This window comes from Oncorhynchus tshawytscha, linkage group LG16, assembly GCF_018296145.1.
Source record: "Oncorhynchus tshawytscha isolate Ot180627B linkage group LG16, Otsh_v2.0, whole genome shotgun sequence".
Classification (NCBI taxonomy): Eukaryota; Metazoa; Chordata; class Actinopteri; order Salmoniformes; family Salmonidae; genus Oncorhynchus; species Oncorhynchus tshawytscha.
This window is the reverse complement of record NC_056444.1, coordinates 6,216,282-6,231,841: the sequence shown is the minus strand read 5'-3', so window position 1 is coordinate 6,231,841 and position 15,560 is coordinate 6,216,282. Positions and strand designations below refer to the sequence as shown.

At 51.0% G+C, this 15,560-nt stretch overlaps 1 protein-coding gene across 1 annotated transcript in view; it reads left to right on the top strand.

Annotated features, from left to right (window-relative positions):
* Nucleotides 1–15,560, top strand: part of LOC112221468 (extracellular sulfatase Sulf-1-like) — an 88,265-nt gene that overhangs the window by 35,892 nt on the left and 36,813 nt on the right. Inside the window, exon 5 of the mRNA XM_042298709.1 lies at nt 6,843–7,012. Within this exon, the coding sequence (XP_042154643.1) occupies nt 6,843–7,012 (170 nt within the window). The remainder of the gene's footprint in view (nt 1–6,842; nt 7,013–15,560) is intronic.

Here is a 15,560-nt window from a genome sequence, read left to right as displayed (position 1 = left end):
CACTGGGCCACAGGCAGCATACGCGGGCAGCCTCACTGGGCCACAGGCAGCGGACAGCCTCACTGGCAGCAGCTCAGCCTGGGCCACAGGCAGCGCCCACGGACAGCCTCACTGGGCCACAGGCAGCGTACGGACAGCCTCACTGGGCCACAGGCAGCCTCACTGGGCCACAGGCCTACGGACAGCCTCAGGCCCACAGGCAGCATACAGACAGCCTCACTAGGCCACAGGCAGTGTACGGGCAGCCTCACTAGGCCACAGGCAGCGTATGGACAGCCTCACTGGGCCACAGGCAGCGTACGGACAGCCTCACTGGGCCACAGGCAGCGTACGGACAGCCTCACTCACTGGGCCACAGGCAGCGCCACGGACAGCCTCACTAGGCCACAGGCAGCATACAGACAGCCTCACTAGGCCACAGGCAGCGTACGGACAGCCTCACTGGGCCACAGGCAGCGTACGGACAGCCTCCTCACTGGGCCAGCCTCACAGGCAGCGTACGGACAGCCTCACTGGGCCACAGGCAGCGTACGGACAGCCTCACTGGGCCACAGGCAGCGCCACAGGCAGCGCGGGCAGCCTCACTGGGCCACAGGCAGCGTACGGCGGGCAGCCTCACTGGGCCACAGGCAGCGCAGCCTCACTGGGCCACAGGCAGCCTCACTGGGCCACAGGCAGCGTACGGACAGCCTCACTGGGCCACAGGCAGCGTACGGACAGCCTCACTGGGCCCACAGGCAGCATACGGACAGCCTCACTGGGCCACAGGCAGCGTACGGGCAGCCTCAGTAGGCCACAGGCAGCTTACGGACAGCCTCACTGGGCCACAGGCAGCGTACGGACAGCCTCACTGGGCCACAGGCAGCGTACGGACAGCCTCACTAGGCCCAGGCAGGCGGCAGCCTCACTGGGCCCACAGGGACAGCCTCACTGGGCCCACAGGCAGCGTACGGACAGCCTCACTGGGCCCACAGGCAGCGTACGGACAGCCTCACTGGGCCACAGGCAGCGTACGGACAGCCTCACTGGGCCACAGGCAGCGTACGGACAGCCTCACTGGGCCACAGGCAGCGTACGGACAGCCTCACTGGGCCACAGGCAGCGTACGGACAGCCTCACTGGGCCACAGGCAGCGTACGGACAGCCTCACTGGGCCACAGGCAGCGTACGGGCAGCCTCACTGGGGCAGCCTCACTGGGGCCACAGGCAGCGCCTCACGGACAGCCTCACTGGGCCACAGTCAGCACTGGGCCACGCGGGCAGCCTCACTGGGCCACAGGCAGCGAACGCAGGCAGCCTCACTGGGCCACAGGCAGCGTACGGACAGCCTCACTGGGCCACAGGCAGCGCCTCACGGACAGCCTCACTGGGCCACAGGCAGCCACGGGCAGCACTAGGCCACAGGCAGCGTACGGACAGCCTCACTAGGCCACAGGCAGCACACGGACAGCCTCACTAGGCCACAGGCAGCGTACGGACAGCCTCACTAGGCCCACAGGCAGCGTACGGACAGCCTCACTGGGCCCACAGGCAGCGTACGGACAGCCTCACTGGGCCCACAGGCAGCATACGGACAGCCTCACTGGGCCACAGGCAGCGTACGGGCAGCCTCAGTAGGCCACAGGCAGCTTACGGACAGCCTCACTAGGCCACAGGCAGCGTACGGACAGCCTCACTAGGCCCACAGGCAGCGTACGGACAGCCTCACTGGGCCCACAGGCAGCGTACGGACAGCCTCACTGGGCCACAGGCAGCGTACGGGCAGCCTCACTAGGCCACAGGCAGCGTACGGACAGCCTCACTGGGCCACAGGCAGCGTACGGGCAGCCTCACTAGGCCACAGGCAGCGTACGGACAGCCTCACTGGGCTCACATCAACGTGCAGCTGGAGCTAGTTGCGCTAAAGTTTGCTAGCTACATGAGGAATTCCAAATGATATATTTTACTTTGCGACATAATACACTTCAAACGCACTCTGTTTTTTCATCTGAATACAGGTTGTTTAACTCAATCTAACTAACGTTGTCCATGTTTTTCGCTGTTGGTTTGCCGTGACCTGATCATCTGCCGTCCATGTTGTTATGTTATGTCGGTAAATCCCACCCATTCCTGGTGATTGGTCAATGCAGTAGCCCAATGACTTTACCAAGAACTGGCTCCTGTTTTCAGAGTTGTTTTCTGTACGTTAGATGGTAGGCTTTCAGATAATAAATAAAGTGTTTGGCCATTCAGCATCCCTTCAAACTTAAGGCTGTTACTCAGAGGAAGATTTTCAGAAAATGTCCTGTACTTTTTAACGTACAGAAAATAGTTTAGCCGCTCTTGGACAGTGCTGCGGTACGGCTGTTGTCAATCGTTACCTTGACAACATTAGCATTTGTATGTCACTAACCGGTTATTTCCATGTCTCAAACGAAGGCCAGAGAAACTCAAAGCCCTCTTCTGGGAAGTGTGTTCACCTGCACCCCATCACTCTCACCTCCCTCTGCACTCTGCGGCACCCTATTCCCTATCTAGTGCACTACTTTTAATCAGGCTTCATAGGGCTCTGGTCAAAAGTAGTGCACTATTTAGGGAATATGGTACCATTTGAGACACATGTTCTGGCTCATTCCTATTGGAGGGTATTCAAGGTAAGAGTCAAGGTGGTTTAGAGGACAGCAGGACAGTAAATACCATGCTAATGCCATGTGCCTCTCTCTTCTCTCTCTCTCAGCTCTCTCTTCTCTCTCTCTCTCTCTCTTCTCTCTCTCTCAGCTCTCTCTCAGCTCTCTCTCTCTTCTCTCTCTCTCAGCTCTCTCTCAGCTCTCTCTCTCTCCTCTTCTCTCTCTCTCTCTCAGCTCTCTCCCTCTTCTCTCTCTCTCAGCTCTCTCTCTCTCAGCTCTCTCTCTCTCAGCACTCTCTCTCTTGTCTCTCTTCTCTCTCTCTCAGCTCTCTCTTCTCTCTCTCAGCTCTCTCTCTCTTCTCTCTCTCTCAGCTCTCTCTCTCTCAGCTCTCTCTCTTCTCTCTCTCTCAGCTCTCTCTCTCTCTCTCTCTCTCTCAGCTCTCTCCCTCTTCTCTCTCTCTCAGCTCTCTCTCTCTTCTCTCTCTTCTCTCTCTCTCAGCTCTCTCCTCTCTCTCTCTCAGCTCGCTATCTCTCTAAGCTCTCTCTCACTCGCTCGCTCGCTCACTCTCTCAGCTCTCACTCTCGCTCTCTACCAGTCTCCCTCCCTCTTCAGATCCAGTAGGTCATTAAAGTCAGCTATAAAACCATTAATAGCAAAATTAGAAATGGTATTTTTTACATTGGATAAGAGTAGAGACTCAGAGCTAGAAAATGGTATATCATCCACTACAGTTGAGGAACAATGAGAAAGTAATTCTGCTTTGTATGTTGATAAACTTGTAACCCCACTTTTGAGAAAATGGCCTTTGAATATTTTGGTACCTACTGGAGAGCTCTTCTTTGTCTCTTTGTCTACACCCATAACGTTGGCTAGCTTGCTAGCTACTTCCAGACACAAATGAGAGAACAACTCACTCTGACCATTTTACTCTCCTAGCAGAGCTGGTTAGGCTGTTTTCATGTTATCCAGAGCGTTGGTGACTGTAACTGTGCTGCTGGCAACAATTTAATTAAGCTTTTTTTGCCAACGTTTACTGACACCGGCCATATTCAACGGGTATTGAGCATCATAAATGTGTCAGTTATTCTATCAACAGTTGTCGCATTGACATCAGGAACGCATTGACATCAGGAACATTCCATTTTTTAAATTTATTTTTAACCTTTATTTAACTAAGCTAGTCAGTTAAAGAACAAATTCTTATTTACAATGATGGCCTACCAAAAGGCAAAAGGCCTCCTGCAGGGACGGGGACGGGGCTGGGATTAAAAATAAAGATATATTACATAAAAATAGAGGACAAAACACAAGAGAGACAACATAACATAAAGACATAAGACGACAACGACCTTGAACAGAATGTGACTGGCAGAACGAGTGTTGAATGTGGAGGATGAGGGCTGCAGTAGAGACTGGCAGAACGAGTGTTGAATGTGGAGGATGAGGACTGCAGTAGAGACTGGCAGAACGAGTGTTGAATGTGGAGGATGAGGGCTGCAGTAGAGACTGGCAGAACGAGTGTTGAATGTGGAGGATGAGGGCTGCAGTAGAGACTGGCAGAACAAGTGTTGAATGTGGAGGATGAGGGCTGCAGTAGAAACTGGCAGAACGAGTGTTGAATGTGGAGGATGAGGGCTGCAGTAGATATCTCAGATAGGGGGGAGTGAGGCCTAAGAGGGGTTTATAAATAAGCATCAACCAGTGGGTCTTGTCACGTGTATACATAAATTGCCAGTTTACAGAGGAGTATAGAGTGGGTGAGGTGTCCTATAAGGAGCATTGGTGGCAATCTGATGGCCGAACTGTAAAGAACATTTAGCCGCTCGAGACCACCCGTACCTGCCGATCTATAAATTACGTCTCAGTAATCTAGCATTGTCATCTGAATCAGGGTTAGTTTGGTAGCTGGGGTGAAAGAGGAGCGATTACGATAGAAGAAACCAAGTCTAGATTTAACCTTAGCCTGCAGCTTTGATATGTGCTGAGAAAAGGACAGTGTACCATCTAGCCATACTCTCAAGTACTTGTATGAGGTGACTACCTCAAGCTCTATATCATCAGAGGTAGTAATCACACCGGTTGAGAGAAAGGCATTCTTCTTGTGTTGTCCGGCCCAAGAGTGCGAAGGTGAATGGCAAGGCACTGGAACGACGAACCGCCCTTGCTGTCTCTGCATGACCGGTTCCCCTGTCTCCACTGGGATTCTCTGCCTCTGACCCTATTACGGGGGCTGAGTCACTAGCTTACTGGTGCTCTTCCATGCCGTCCCTAGGAGGGGTGCATCACTTGAGTGGGTTGATCACAGACGTGATCTTCCTGTCCGGTTTTGCGTCGGGCTCGTGCCTTGGTAGAGGAGATCTTCATGGACTATACTTACCCTTGTCTCAGGGTTGTAAGTTGGTGGTTGAAGATATCCCTCTAGTGGTGTGGGGGCTGTGCTTTGGCAAAGTGGGTGGGGTTGTATCCTGCCTGGTTGGCCCTGTCCGGGGGTATCATTGGACGGGGCCACAGTGTCTCCCGACCCCTCCTGTCTCAGCCTCCAGTATTTATGCTGCAATGGTCTATGTCAGTCTGTTATATCTGGAGTATTTCTCCTGTCTTATCGTGTTTCTCCTGTGTGAATTTAAGTATGCTCCCCTAATTCTCTCTCTCTCCCTCCCCTCCCGGAGGATCTGAGCCCTAGGACCATGCCTCAGGACTTCCTGGCCTGACTACTCCTTGCTGTCCCCAGTCCATCTGCTGTCCTCAGTCCACCCCAGTCCACCTACTGCTGCTCCGAGTTCAACTGTTCTGCCTCTATGGAACAATCTCTATGGAACCCTGACCTGTTCTCCGGATGTGCTACCTTGTCCTGGACCTGCTGTTTTTGACTCTCTCTCTCCCTCTACCGCCCCTGCGTTCTCGACCTCTGATTTAACCTGCTGGTCATCTATGAGTGTTTGAACATCTTGAAGAACAATCTTGCCTTAATGGCCATGTACTCTTATAATTCCCACCCTGCACAGGCAGAAGAGGACTGGTCACCCCCCAGAGCCTGGTTCCTCTACCCAGTACAGCCAGAAGAGGACTGGCCACCTCTCATAGCCTGGTTCCTCCACTCAGTACAGCCAGAAGAGGACTGGCCACCCCCCAGAGCCTGGTTCCTCTACCCAGTACAGCCAGAAGAGGACTGGTCACCCCTCAGAGCCTGGTTCCTCTACCCAGTACAGCCAGAAGAGGACTGGCCACCCCTCAGAGTCTGGTTCCTCTCTAGGTTTCTTCCTAGGTTCTGGCCTTTCTAGGGAGTTTTTCCTAGCTTCTGTGCTTGTACACCTGCATTGCTTGCTGTTTGGGGGTTTTAGGTTGGGTTTCTGTACAGCACTTTGTGACATCTGCTGATGGAAGAAGGGCTTTATAAATACATTTAATTGATTGATGGTGATTTTGGTAGAAAATCTCTCTGCAGCTCTGGATGCCACTTACTGCAGAACCTACATTTCCTCTCATTTCCATCAAATCATTAGTGCCTGTGAGTTTTAGTATCCTAGAGTTCTAGAGTTCTAGGGTTCTAGAGTGTCCTAGAGTTCTAGAGTGTCCTAGAGTTCTAGAGTGTCCTAGGGTTCTAGAGTGTCCTAGGGTTCTAGAGTGTCCTAGAGTTCTAGAGTGTCCTAGAGTTCTAGAGTGTCCTAGGGTTCTAGAGTGTCCTTGTCTTATACTGTAAGTCAGATCATGAATTGGGTCCAAACATATTCAAGTACTTACATTCCATATAAAACAAAAAGATAAAACAGTACATCATATAACATTATTACACCACTACATATCTACAGTTCAAAATGTATAATACAACAATATCACAATGTACGTGTGTGTAGAGTGTATGTTCTAGCGTTTGTGTCTGTACCTGTGTGTGTCTGTACCTGTGTGTGTCTGTACCTGTGTGTGTGTCTCTTCACAGTCCCCGCTGTTCCATAAGGTGTGTTTTCTGATTCTACTGCGTGTCAGTTACCTGATATGTAGTACACTGTGCGCCTCCAATCGTCTGTTCTGGACAGAGCCTAACCTGTACAATACAAAACATTTTATCCACACAATGAGAATTAAAGATGGAATCCGCATTATTGGAAACGCGACTGTCCGCCCCACACCGCCTTACTTTGTTGTTGTATTCTCCCCAAACAGACTATGGACGTTTGACCATGAAGGATTCCAGATGGAAAGCTAATACTTAACTTCCTGTTGTTCTCCCCGTTGCAGGACTATTTCACGGACCTGATCACCAACGACAGTATCAACTTCTTCCGTATGTCCAAGAAGGTTTACCCTCACCGGCCAGTGATGATGGTCCTCACCCACGCTGCCCCCCACGGGCCGGAGGACTCAGCCCCACAATACGCAGAGATGTTCCCTAATGCCTCCCAACACATGTGAGTTGCACACACGCACGCTCACGCACACACGCATGCTCACACACGCACGCACGCACGCTCACACACACGCACGCTCACACACACACTCACACACACAAGGTACTACATACTGTATTTGTTTCAGAGAGGAGAGGAGAGGAGAGGAGAGGAGGAGAGAGAGGAGAGGAGAGGAGAGGAGAGGAGAGGAGAGGAGAGGAGAGGAGAGGAGAGGAGAGGAGTTTAGGGCTGATTTCCAGGTGTTACTGCTAATCTACAAAGCATTACATGGACTTGCTCCTACCTATCCCTCCGATTTGGTCCTTGTCCCTAGAATTTCTAAGCAATCAGCTTGATTCCTATGGTTCTGATCCAGAAGCGTTCTGATCTCACAGGACAGGGCTAAGTTAGGCCTCTCCATTGGTTGGATTTGGGGGGGGGGGTTGTTACTAGACCCCTAAGTGCCTTAGGGATAGTCCCCTTTTTTCAATTTCTGCCTAAATGACATACCCAAATCTAACTGCCTGTAGCTCAGGCTCTGAAGCAAGGATATGCAAATTATTGGTACCAATTGAAAGGACACACTTTGATGTTTATGGAAATGTGAATTATATAATAGATTTGGTAGAAGAAAAAACAAAGAAAAAACCAACCAGTCTTTTTCTACCGCCATCTTTGAAATGCAAGAGAAAGGTCCCAGTTATAGCCATCACTCTGGTTGTAATTCCAATGGTGTCCACAAGATGGCAGCAGTGTATGTGCAACGTTTCAGATGGAATAACTTGAAGTATGAGTGAACTACAAGACTTTTAGTGTGAAGTCACCCAGGTACATTTGGGCAAATCGTGAAGGAGACATTTACATTCACATGACATTTTTCTGCAAGAATATCCTCAAATCTATATACTTGGACTTTGATTCAGCTTTTCCAGTATTAGTAGCCATATTATAAGTTTAACATTTGCAAAACAACCAGTTTTATTAACTTCATAACTCTGACTATCCTTATCATTTTTGTCCAAAATGTCATACAAGCATAGATAGACATTCTACAACATGTACATGGTTTCCGGATACTCCCGAAAAGCCCAGCTCATTGGCTATCTAGCTAGCTTTGTTTGACCCAGATTGGTGCTTATTTGACCGAGATACAGACGTTCAAGTGATGGCACACCGATGATGCGGGCGGACATGTGGCGTTGCTCTCTGACCAAATACGGTGTCCTATAGGATATACTACACCCCTAATAATATAGTGATGTCCAATTTGGACAAAATTCCACTGGTCTAATTTCCATTGCTTGTGTTTCTTGGCCCAAGCAAGTCTCCTCTTCTTATTGGTGTCCTTTAGTAGTGGTTTCTTTGCAGGAAATCGGCCATGAACATTTCTGAGGCTGGAAAGTCTAATGAACTTATCCTCTGCAGCAGAGGTAACTCTGGGTCTTTCATTCCTGTGGCGGTCCTCATGAGAGACAGTTAACTCTAATGAACGTATCCTCTGCAGCAGAGTTAACTCTGGGTCTTTCATTCCTGTGGCGGTCCTCATGAGAGACAGTTAACTCTAATAAACTAATCCTCTGCAGCAGAGGTAACTCTGGGTCTTCCTTTCCTGTGGCGGTCCTCATGAGAGACAGGTAACTCTAATGAACTTATCCTCTGCAGCAGAGGTAACTCTGGGTCTTTCATTCCTGTGGTGGTCCTCATGAGAGCCAGTTTCATCATAGCACTTGATGGTTTTTGCGACTGCACTTGAAGAAACTTAAGAAGTTCTTGAAATATTCCTTATTGACTGACCTTCATGTCTTAAAGTAATGATGGACTGTCATTTCTCTTTGCTTTATTTGAGCTGTTCTTGCCATAATATAGACTTGGTCTTTTAACAAATAGGTCTATCTTCTGTATACCACCTCTACCTTGTCACAACACAACTGATTGGCTAAAACACATTAAGAAGGAAGGAAATTGCACAAATTAACTTTTAACCAGGCACACCTATTAACTTAAATGCATTCCAGGTGACTAACTCATGAAGCTGGTTGAGAGAATGCCAAGAGTGTGCAAAGCTGTCATCAAGGCAAAGGGAGGCTATTTGAAGAATCTCAAAAATAAAATAGATTTTGATTTGCTTAACACTTTTTTGGTTACTTTTTTGGTTACTACATGATTCCATATGTGTTATTTCATAGTTTGATGTCTTCACAAATTTTCTCAATGTAGAAAATAGTAAAAATAAAGAAAAACCCTTGAATGAGTAGGTGTTGTAAAACTTTTGACCGGTAGTGTTTCCACCAATATATTGTGGCATCATACCAGCCTTTTCCAAAGTCTGATGTGTGGTGACTCCTCCTCCCTTCCCCAACCCTTCCCCTCCCCTCTCCTCTCTTCTCCTCTCCTCCCCTCCCCAACACTCTCCTCTCCTCCCCTCCCCAACATTCTCCTCTCCTCCCTTCCCCAACCCTCCCCTCTCCTCCCCTCCCCTCCCCTCTCCTCCCCTCTCCTCCTCCTTTCCACAACTCTCTCCTTCCCCCCTCTCCTCCTCTCCTGGAGGCTGGGTACTTCCAGGAAAACCAGTCATGTTGGGGTCAGGGGAATGAACCCAGCTCTTTTAGGAGAGTCTTACAGGACACACCTTGGACATCTGTCACACTATACATTATACACAAGTTCTCCGCATGGCTGCGTCCCAAATGGTACCCCATTCCCTATGGGACCGGTTCAAAGGTAGTGCACTACGTAGGGAATATGGTGCCATTGTGGACATCTAGCCTGGGTTCTAAAGGGTGTTACTCTGTGATTAGTTCACACCACAATACCAAGCTATAGTTCACACCACAATACCAAGCTATAGTTCACACCACAATACCAAGCTATAGTTCACACCACAATACCAAGCTATAGTTCACACCACAATACCAAGCTGTAGGTCACACCACATTACCAAGCTGTAGGTCACAATACCAAGCTATAGGTTCAGTTCACACCACAATACCAAGCTATAGTTCACACCACAATACCAAGCTATAGTTCACACCACAATACCAAGCTATAGTTCACACCACATTACCAAGCTGTAGGTCACACCACAATACCAAGCTGTAGTTCACACCACATTACCAAGCTGTAGGTCACACCACAATACCAAGCTGTAGGTCACACCACATTACCAAGCTGTAGGTCACAATACCAAGCTATAGTTCACACCACAATACCAAGCTATAGGTCACAATACCAAGCTATAGGTCACAATACCAAGCTGTAGTTCACACCACAATACCAAGCTGTAGGTCACACCACAATACCAAGCTATAGGTCACAATACCAAGCTATAGGTCACAATACCAAGCTATAGTTCACACCACAATACCAAGCTATAGTTCACACCACAATACCAAGCTATAGTTCACACCACAATACCAAGCTATAGTTCACACCACAATACCAAGCTGTAGTTCACACCACAATACCAAGCTATAGTTCACACCACAATACCAAGCTGTAGGTCACACCAGAATGTAAGCCCACCACAGATTGGCTGGATCTTACCAAGTCAAGCAACACATTGAGGAACTAACAGAGCATGTAGTGGGAAGTCTCCTTGTTTGGCTGGTGTCTCAGGAGCTTTTTTCATCAACATCAAAACCAACAGTAGACGTGTACGATACTCCTCTCTCACTTTTTACACCGCCACCGCTACAAAAAAAACACCCCACCCACACCCACCCACCCCTACCCACACAGACACCCACCCACCCATACCCACCCTCACCCACCCCTACCCACCCACACCCACCCACACCCTCACCCACCCCTACTCACACAGACACCCACCCTCACCCACACAGACACCCACCCACACCCACCCACCCCTACCCACACAAACACCCACCCCTACCCACCCCTACCCACACAGACACCCACCCCTACCCACACAGACACCCACCCACACCCTAACCCTCCCTACCCACACAGACACCCACCCACACCCTCACCCACCCCTACCCACACAGACACCCACCCACCCACACCCACCCCACACACCCTCACCCACACCCACACAGACAACCACCCACACCCTCACCCACCCCTACCCACACAGACACCCACCCACACCCACCCACACCCTCACCCACCCTCACCCCCAGACAGACACCCACCCACACCCACCCACACCCTCACCCTCACCCTCACCCACCCCTACCCACACAGACACCCACCCACACCCACCCACACCCTCACCCACCCCTACCCACACAGACACCCACCCACACCCTCACCCACCCCTACCCACACACAGACACCCACACCCTCACCCACCCTTACCCACACAGACACCCACCCACACCCTCACCCACCCTTACCCACACAGACACCCACCCACACCCTCACCCACCCCTACCCACCCAAACCCACCCACACCCTCACCTACCCACACAGACACCCACCCACACCCTCACCCCACCCTACCCCACAGACACCCACCCACACCCTCACCTACCCACACAGACACCCACCCTCACCCCCACCCACACAGACACCCACCCACCCACACCCTCACCCAACCCTACCCACACAGACACCCACCCACCCACACCCTCACCCTACCCTACCCACACAGACACCCACCCACCCCCTCACCCACCCCTACCACACAGACACCCACCCACACCTACCCACACAGACACCCACCCATACAGACACTCACCCACCGCTACCCACACAGACACCCACCCATACAGACACCCACCCACCGCTACCCACACAGACACCCACCCCAACCCACACAGACACCCACCCTCATCCACCCATCCACACCCTCACCCACCCACACCCATCCCCACCCACCCACCCACACCCACAGACCAACCCACCCACTCACACCCACAGACCAACCCACCCACCCACAGACCAACCCACCCACTCACACCCACAGACCAACCCACCCACTCACTCCCACAGACCAACCCACCCACCCACCCACACCCACAGACCAGACCACCCACCCACTCACACCCACAGACCAACCCACCCACTCACACCCACAGACCAACCCACCCACACCCGCAGACCAACCCACCCACACCCACAGACCAACCCACCCACCCACACCCACAGACCAACCCACCCACTCACACCCACAGACACACCCACCCACTCACACCCACAGACCAACCCACCCACCCACCCACACAGACCAGACCACCCACCCACACAGACCAGACCACCCACCCACTCACACCCACAGACCAACCCACCCACTCACACCCACAGACCAACCCACCCACCCACACCCGCAGACCAACCCACCCACACCCACAGACCAACCCACCCACCCACACCCACAGACCAACCCACCCACTCACACCCACAGACACACCCACCCACTCACACCCACAGACCAACCCACCCACTCACACCCACAGACCAACCCACCCACTCACACCCACAGACCAACCCACCCACCCACACAGACCCACAGACCAACCCACCCACCCACACCCACAGACCAACCCACCCACTTACACCCACACACCCACCAAGGGGTGGAAAGATGCCACACTAAAATTATAGATACCTTAGAAAGAGGTGAAGTGAGTCACCCAGTAAAATAATACTTGGTTTTAAATAGCGTTAAGATCATCAATTATTGGCTTTACAGTCCAAGACTTGTAGTCAACTTGACTTTGGGGTCTGGAGTCTAACACAGCTTTTATTTTCTTAAGCATGTGCCAACCCTCAAATTATTTATCTGAGCCAAAAGCAACAGGTCTGTCATCTTGGTGTGAGAGGAGAGATAGTCAGGGGGAGTGAGGGAGGGAGAGAGGGGGGTGAGAGAATGAGAGAGAGAGAGAGAGAGAGAGAGAGAGCATGAGAGAGAGAAGAGAGAGAGCAGAGAGAGAGAGAGAGAGAGCACGAGAGAGAGAGAGAGAGGAGGAATGGAGAGAGAGCAGAGAGAGAGAGAGAGAGAGAGGGAGAGGAGAGAGAGAGAGCAGAGAGAGAGCGCAGAGAGAGCAGAGAGAGAGAGAGGAATGGAGAGAGAGCAGAGAGAGAGAGAGAGAGCAGAGAGAGAACAGAGAGAGAGCAGAGAGAGAGCGCAGAGAGAGCGCAGAGAGAGAGAGAGCAGAGAGAGAACAGAGAGAGAGCAGAGAGAGAGAGAGCGCAGAGAGAGGGAGAGAGCAGAGAGGGAGAGAGAGCAGAGAGAGAGAGCGCAGAGAGAGGGAGAGAGCAGAGAGGGAGAGAGAGAGCAGAGAGAGAGCAGAGAGAGATAGAGCAGAGAGAGAGAGCGCAGAGGGAGAGAGAGAGAGATAGAGAGCAGAGAGAGAGCGCAGAGAGAGAGAGAGAGAGAGCGCAGAGAGAGAGAGCGGCAGAGAGAGAACAGAGAGCGAGAAGAGAGAGAGCGCAGAGAGAGGGAGAGCAGAGAGAGCGCAGAGAGAGGGAGAGCAGAGAGAGCGCAGAGAGAGGGAGAGCAGAGAGCACAGAGAGAGGGAGAGGAGAGAGAGGGAGAGCAGAGAGAGAGGGAGAGCAGAGAGAGAGAGCGCAGAGGGAGAGAGCGGCAGAGAGAGAGCAGAGAGAGAGCGCAGAGAGAGAGAGAGAGAGAGAGAGAGAGAGCAGAGAGAGAGAGAGAGAGCAGAGAGAGAGAGAGAGCAGAGAGAGAGAACAGAGAGAGAGCAGAGAGAGAGAGAGAGAGCAGAGAGAGAGAACAGAGAGAGAGCAGAGAGAGAGAGAGCGAGCAGAGAGAGCAGAGCGAGAGCGAAAGAGCGAGAGCGAGAGAGAGAGAGAGAGAGAGAGAGAGAGAGAGGTTGAGAGAGAGAGAGAGAGAGAGAGAAGAAAGCCATTTTGGTAGGCTATTTGTTGCTCATCTTGTCTAAATTAGATACAGTGGCAAGAAAAAGTATGTGAACCCTTTGGAATTACCTGGATTTTTGCATAAATTGGTCATCAAATTTCATCTGATCTTCATCTAGGTCACAACAATAGACAAACACAGTCTGCTGAAACTATTAACACACAAACCACTGTACATTTTCGTGTCTTTATTGAGCACACCGTGTAAACATTCACAGTGCTGGGTGGAAAACGTATGTAAACCCTTGGATTTAATAACTGGTTGACCATCCTTGGTGTGAGAGGAGAGATAGTCAGGGGGAGTGAGGGGGGGGAGAGAGGGGGTGAGAGAATGAGAGAGAGAGAGAGAGAGAGAGAGAGAGAGAGAGGAATGGAGAGAGAGCAGAGAGAGAGAGAGAGAGAGGAGAGAGAGGGAGAGCAGAGAGAGAGAGCAGAGAGCACGGAGAGAGAGAGAGGAATGGAGAGAGAGCGCAGAGAGAGAGAGAGCGCAGAGAGAGAGAGAGAGCAGAGAGAGAGCAGAGAGAGATAGAGCAGAGAGAGAGAGTGCAGAGAGAGAGAGAGAGAGCAGAGGGAGAGAGAGAGAGATAGAGAGCAGAGAGAGAGCAGAGAGAGAGAGCAGCAGAGAGAGAGAGAGAGAGCGCAGAGAGAGGGAGAGAGAGAGCGCAGAGGGAGAGAGAGAGAGAGAGAGCAGAGAGCGAGAAGAGAGAGAGCGCAGAGAGAGGGAGAGCAGAGAGAGCGCAGAGAGAGAGAGCGGCAGAGAGAGAGCAGAGAGAGAGCAGAGAGAGCAGAGAGAGCAGAGAGAGCAGAGAGAGCAGAGAGAGAGCAGAGAGAGCAGAGAGAGAGAACAGAGAGAGAGCAGAGTGAGAGCAGAGAGAGAGAGAGCGAGCAGAGAGAGCAGAGAGAGAGCGAGAGGGAGAGAGAGAGAGAGAGAGAGAGAGAGAGAGAGAGAGAGAGAGAGAGAGAGAGAGAGAGATTGGTTGATTGATAAAAACAGCGGACAGAAGGGTAGAACCCACAGACTGCTTCTCACATGACCTCATATTCCCTATATAGTGCATTACTTTTGATCAGGGCTCTGGACTAAAGTGGTGGACTATGTATGGAATAGGGTGCCATTTGGGATGCAGCACAGACACCTGAGGAAGGCTGAGCCCTGAGAAATGAGAAAAGGTGTGTTGCTTACTGCTGAAACTTTAAAGGTTTTCTTTATGGTTAGTTGATGCTCTGATGGTTGTTCTATTTAGGGACATTTAAGACAGGTTCTGCTTCTCTTCAAGACGGGTTCTGCTTCTCTTCAAGACAGGTTCTGCTTCTCTTTAAAACAGGTTCTGCTTCTCTTCAAGACAGGTTCTGCTTCTCTTTAAAACAGGTTCTGTTTCTCTTCAAGACAGGTTCTGCTTCTCTTCAAAACAGGTTCTGCTTCTCTTCAAGACAGGTTCTGCTTCTCTTCAAGACAGGTTCTGCTTCTCTTTAAGAAGGTTCTGTTTATTTCATAGCCTCTATATTGTAACGTCATTTTTTCAACAGTCTCTTCTTCTTTATGTCCACTGAGATAAAAAAGATATTAAAAAATTAAAAAACACAATGGGTCAAAATAAGATTTTCGACACATTTTTGGGTGTCTCCTCTCCTCTCCCCCGGTTATAACTCACACCAACCCCGTAAGTCCCCTCTCCTCCACACTCACTGTATCGACAGACAGGCCTTGTTTGTAACCACAGCTGGT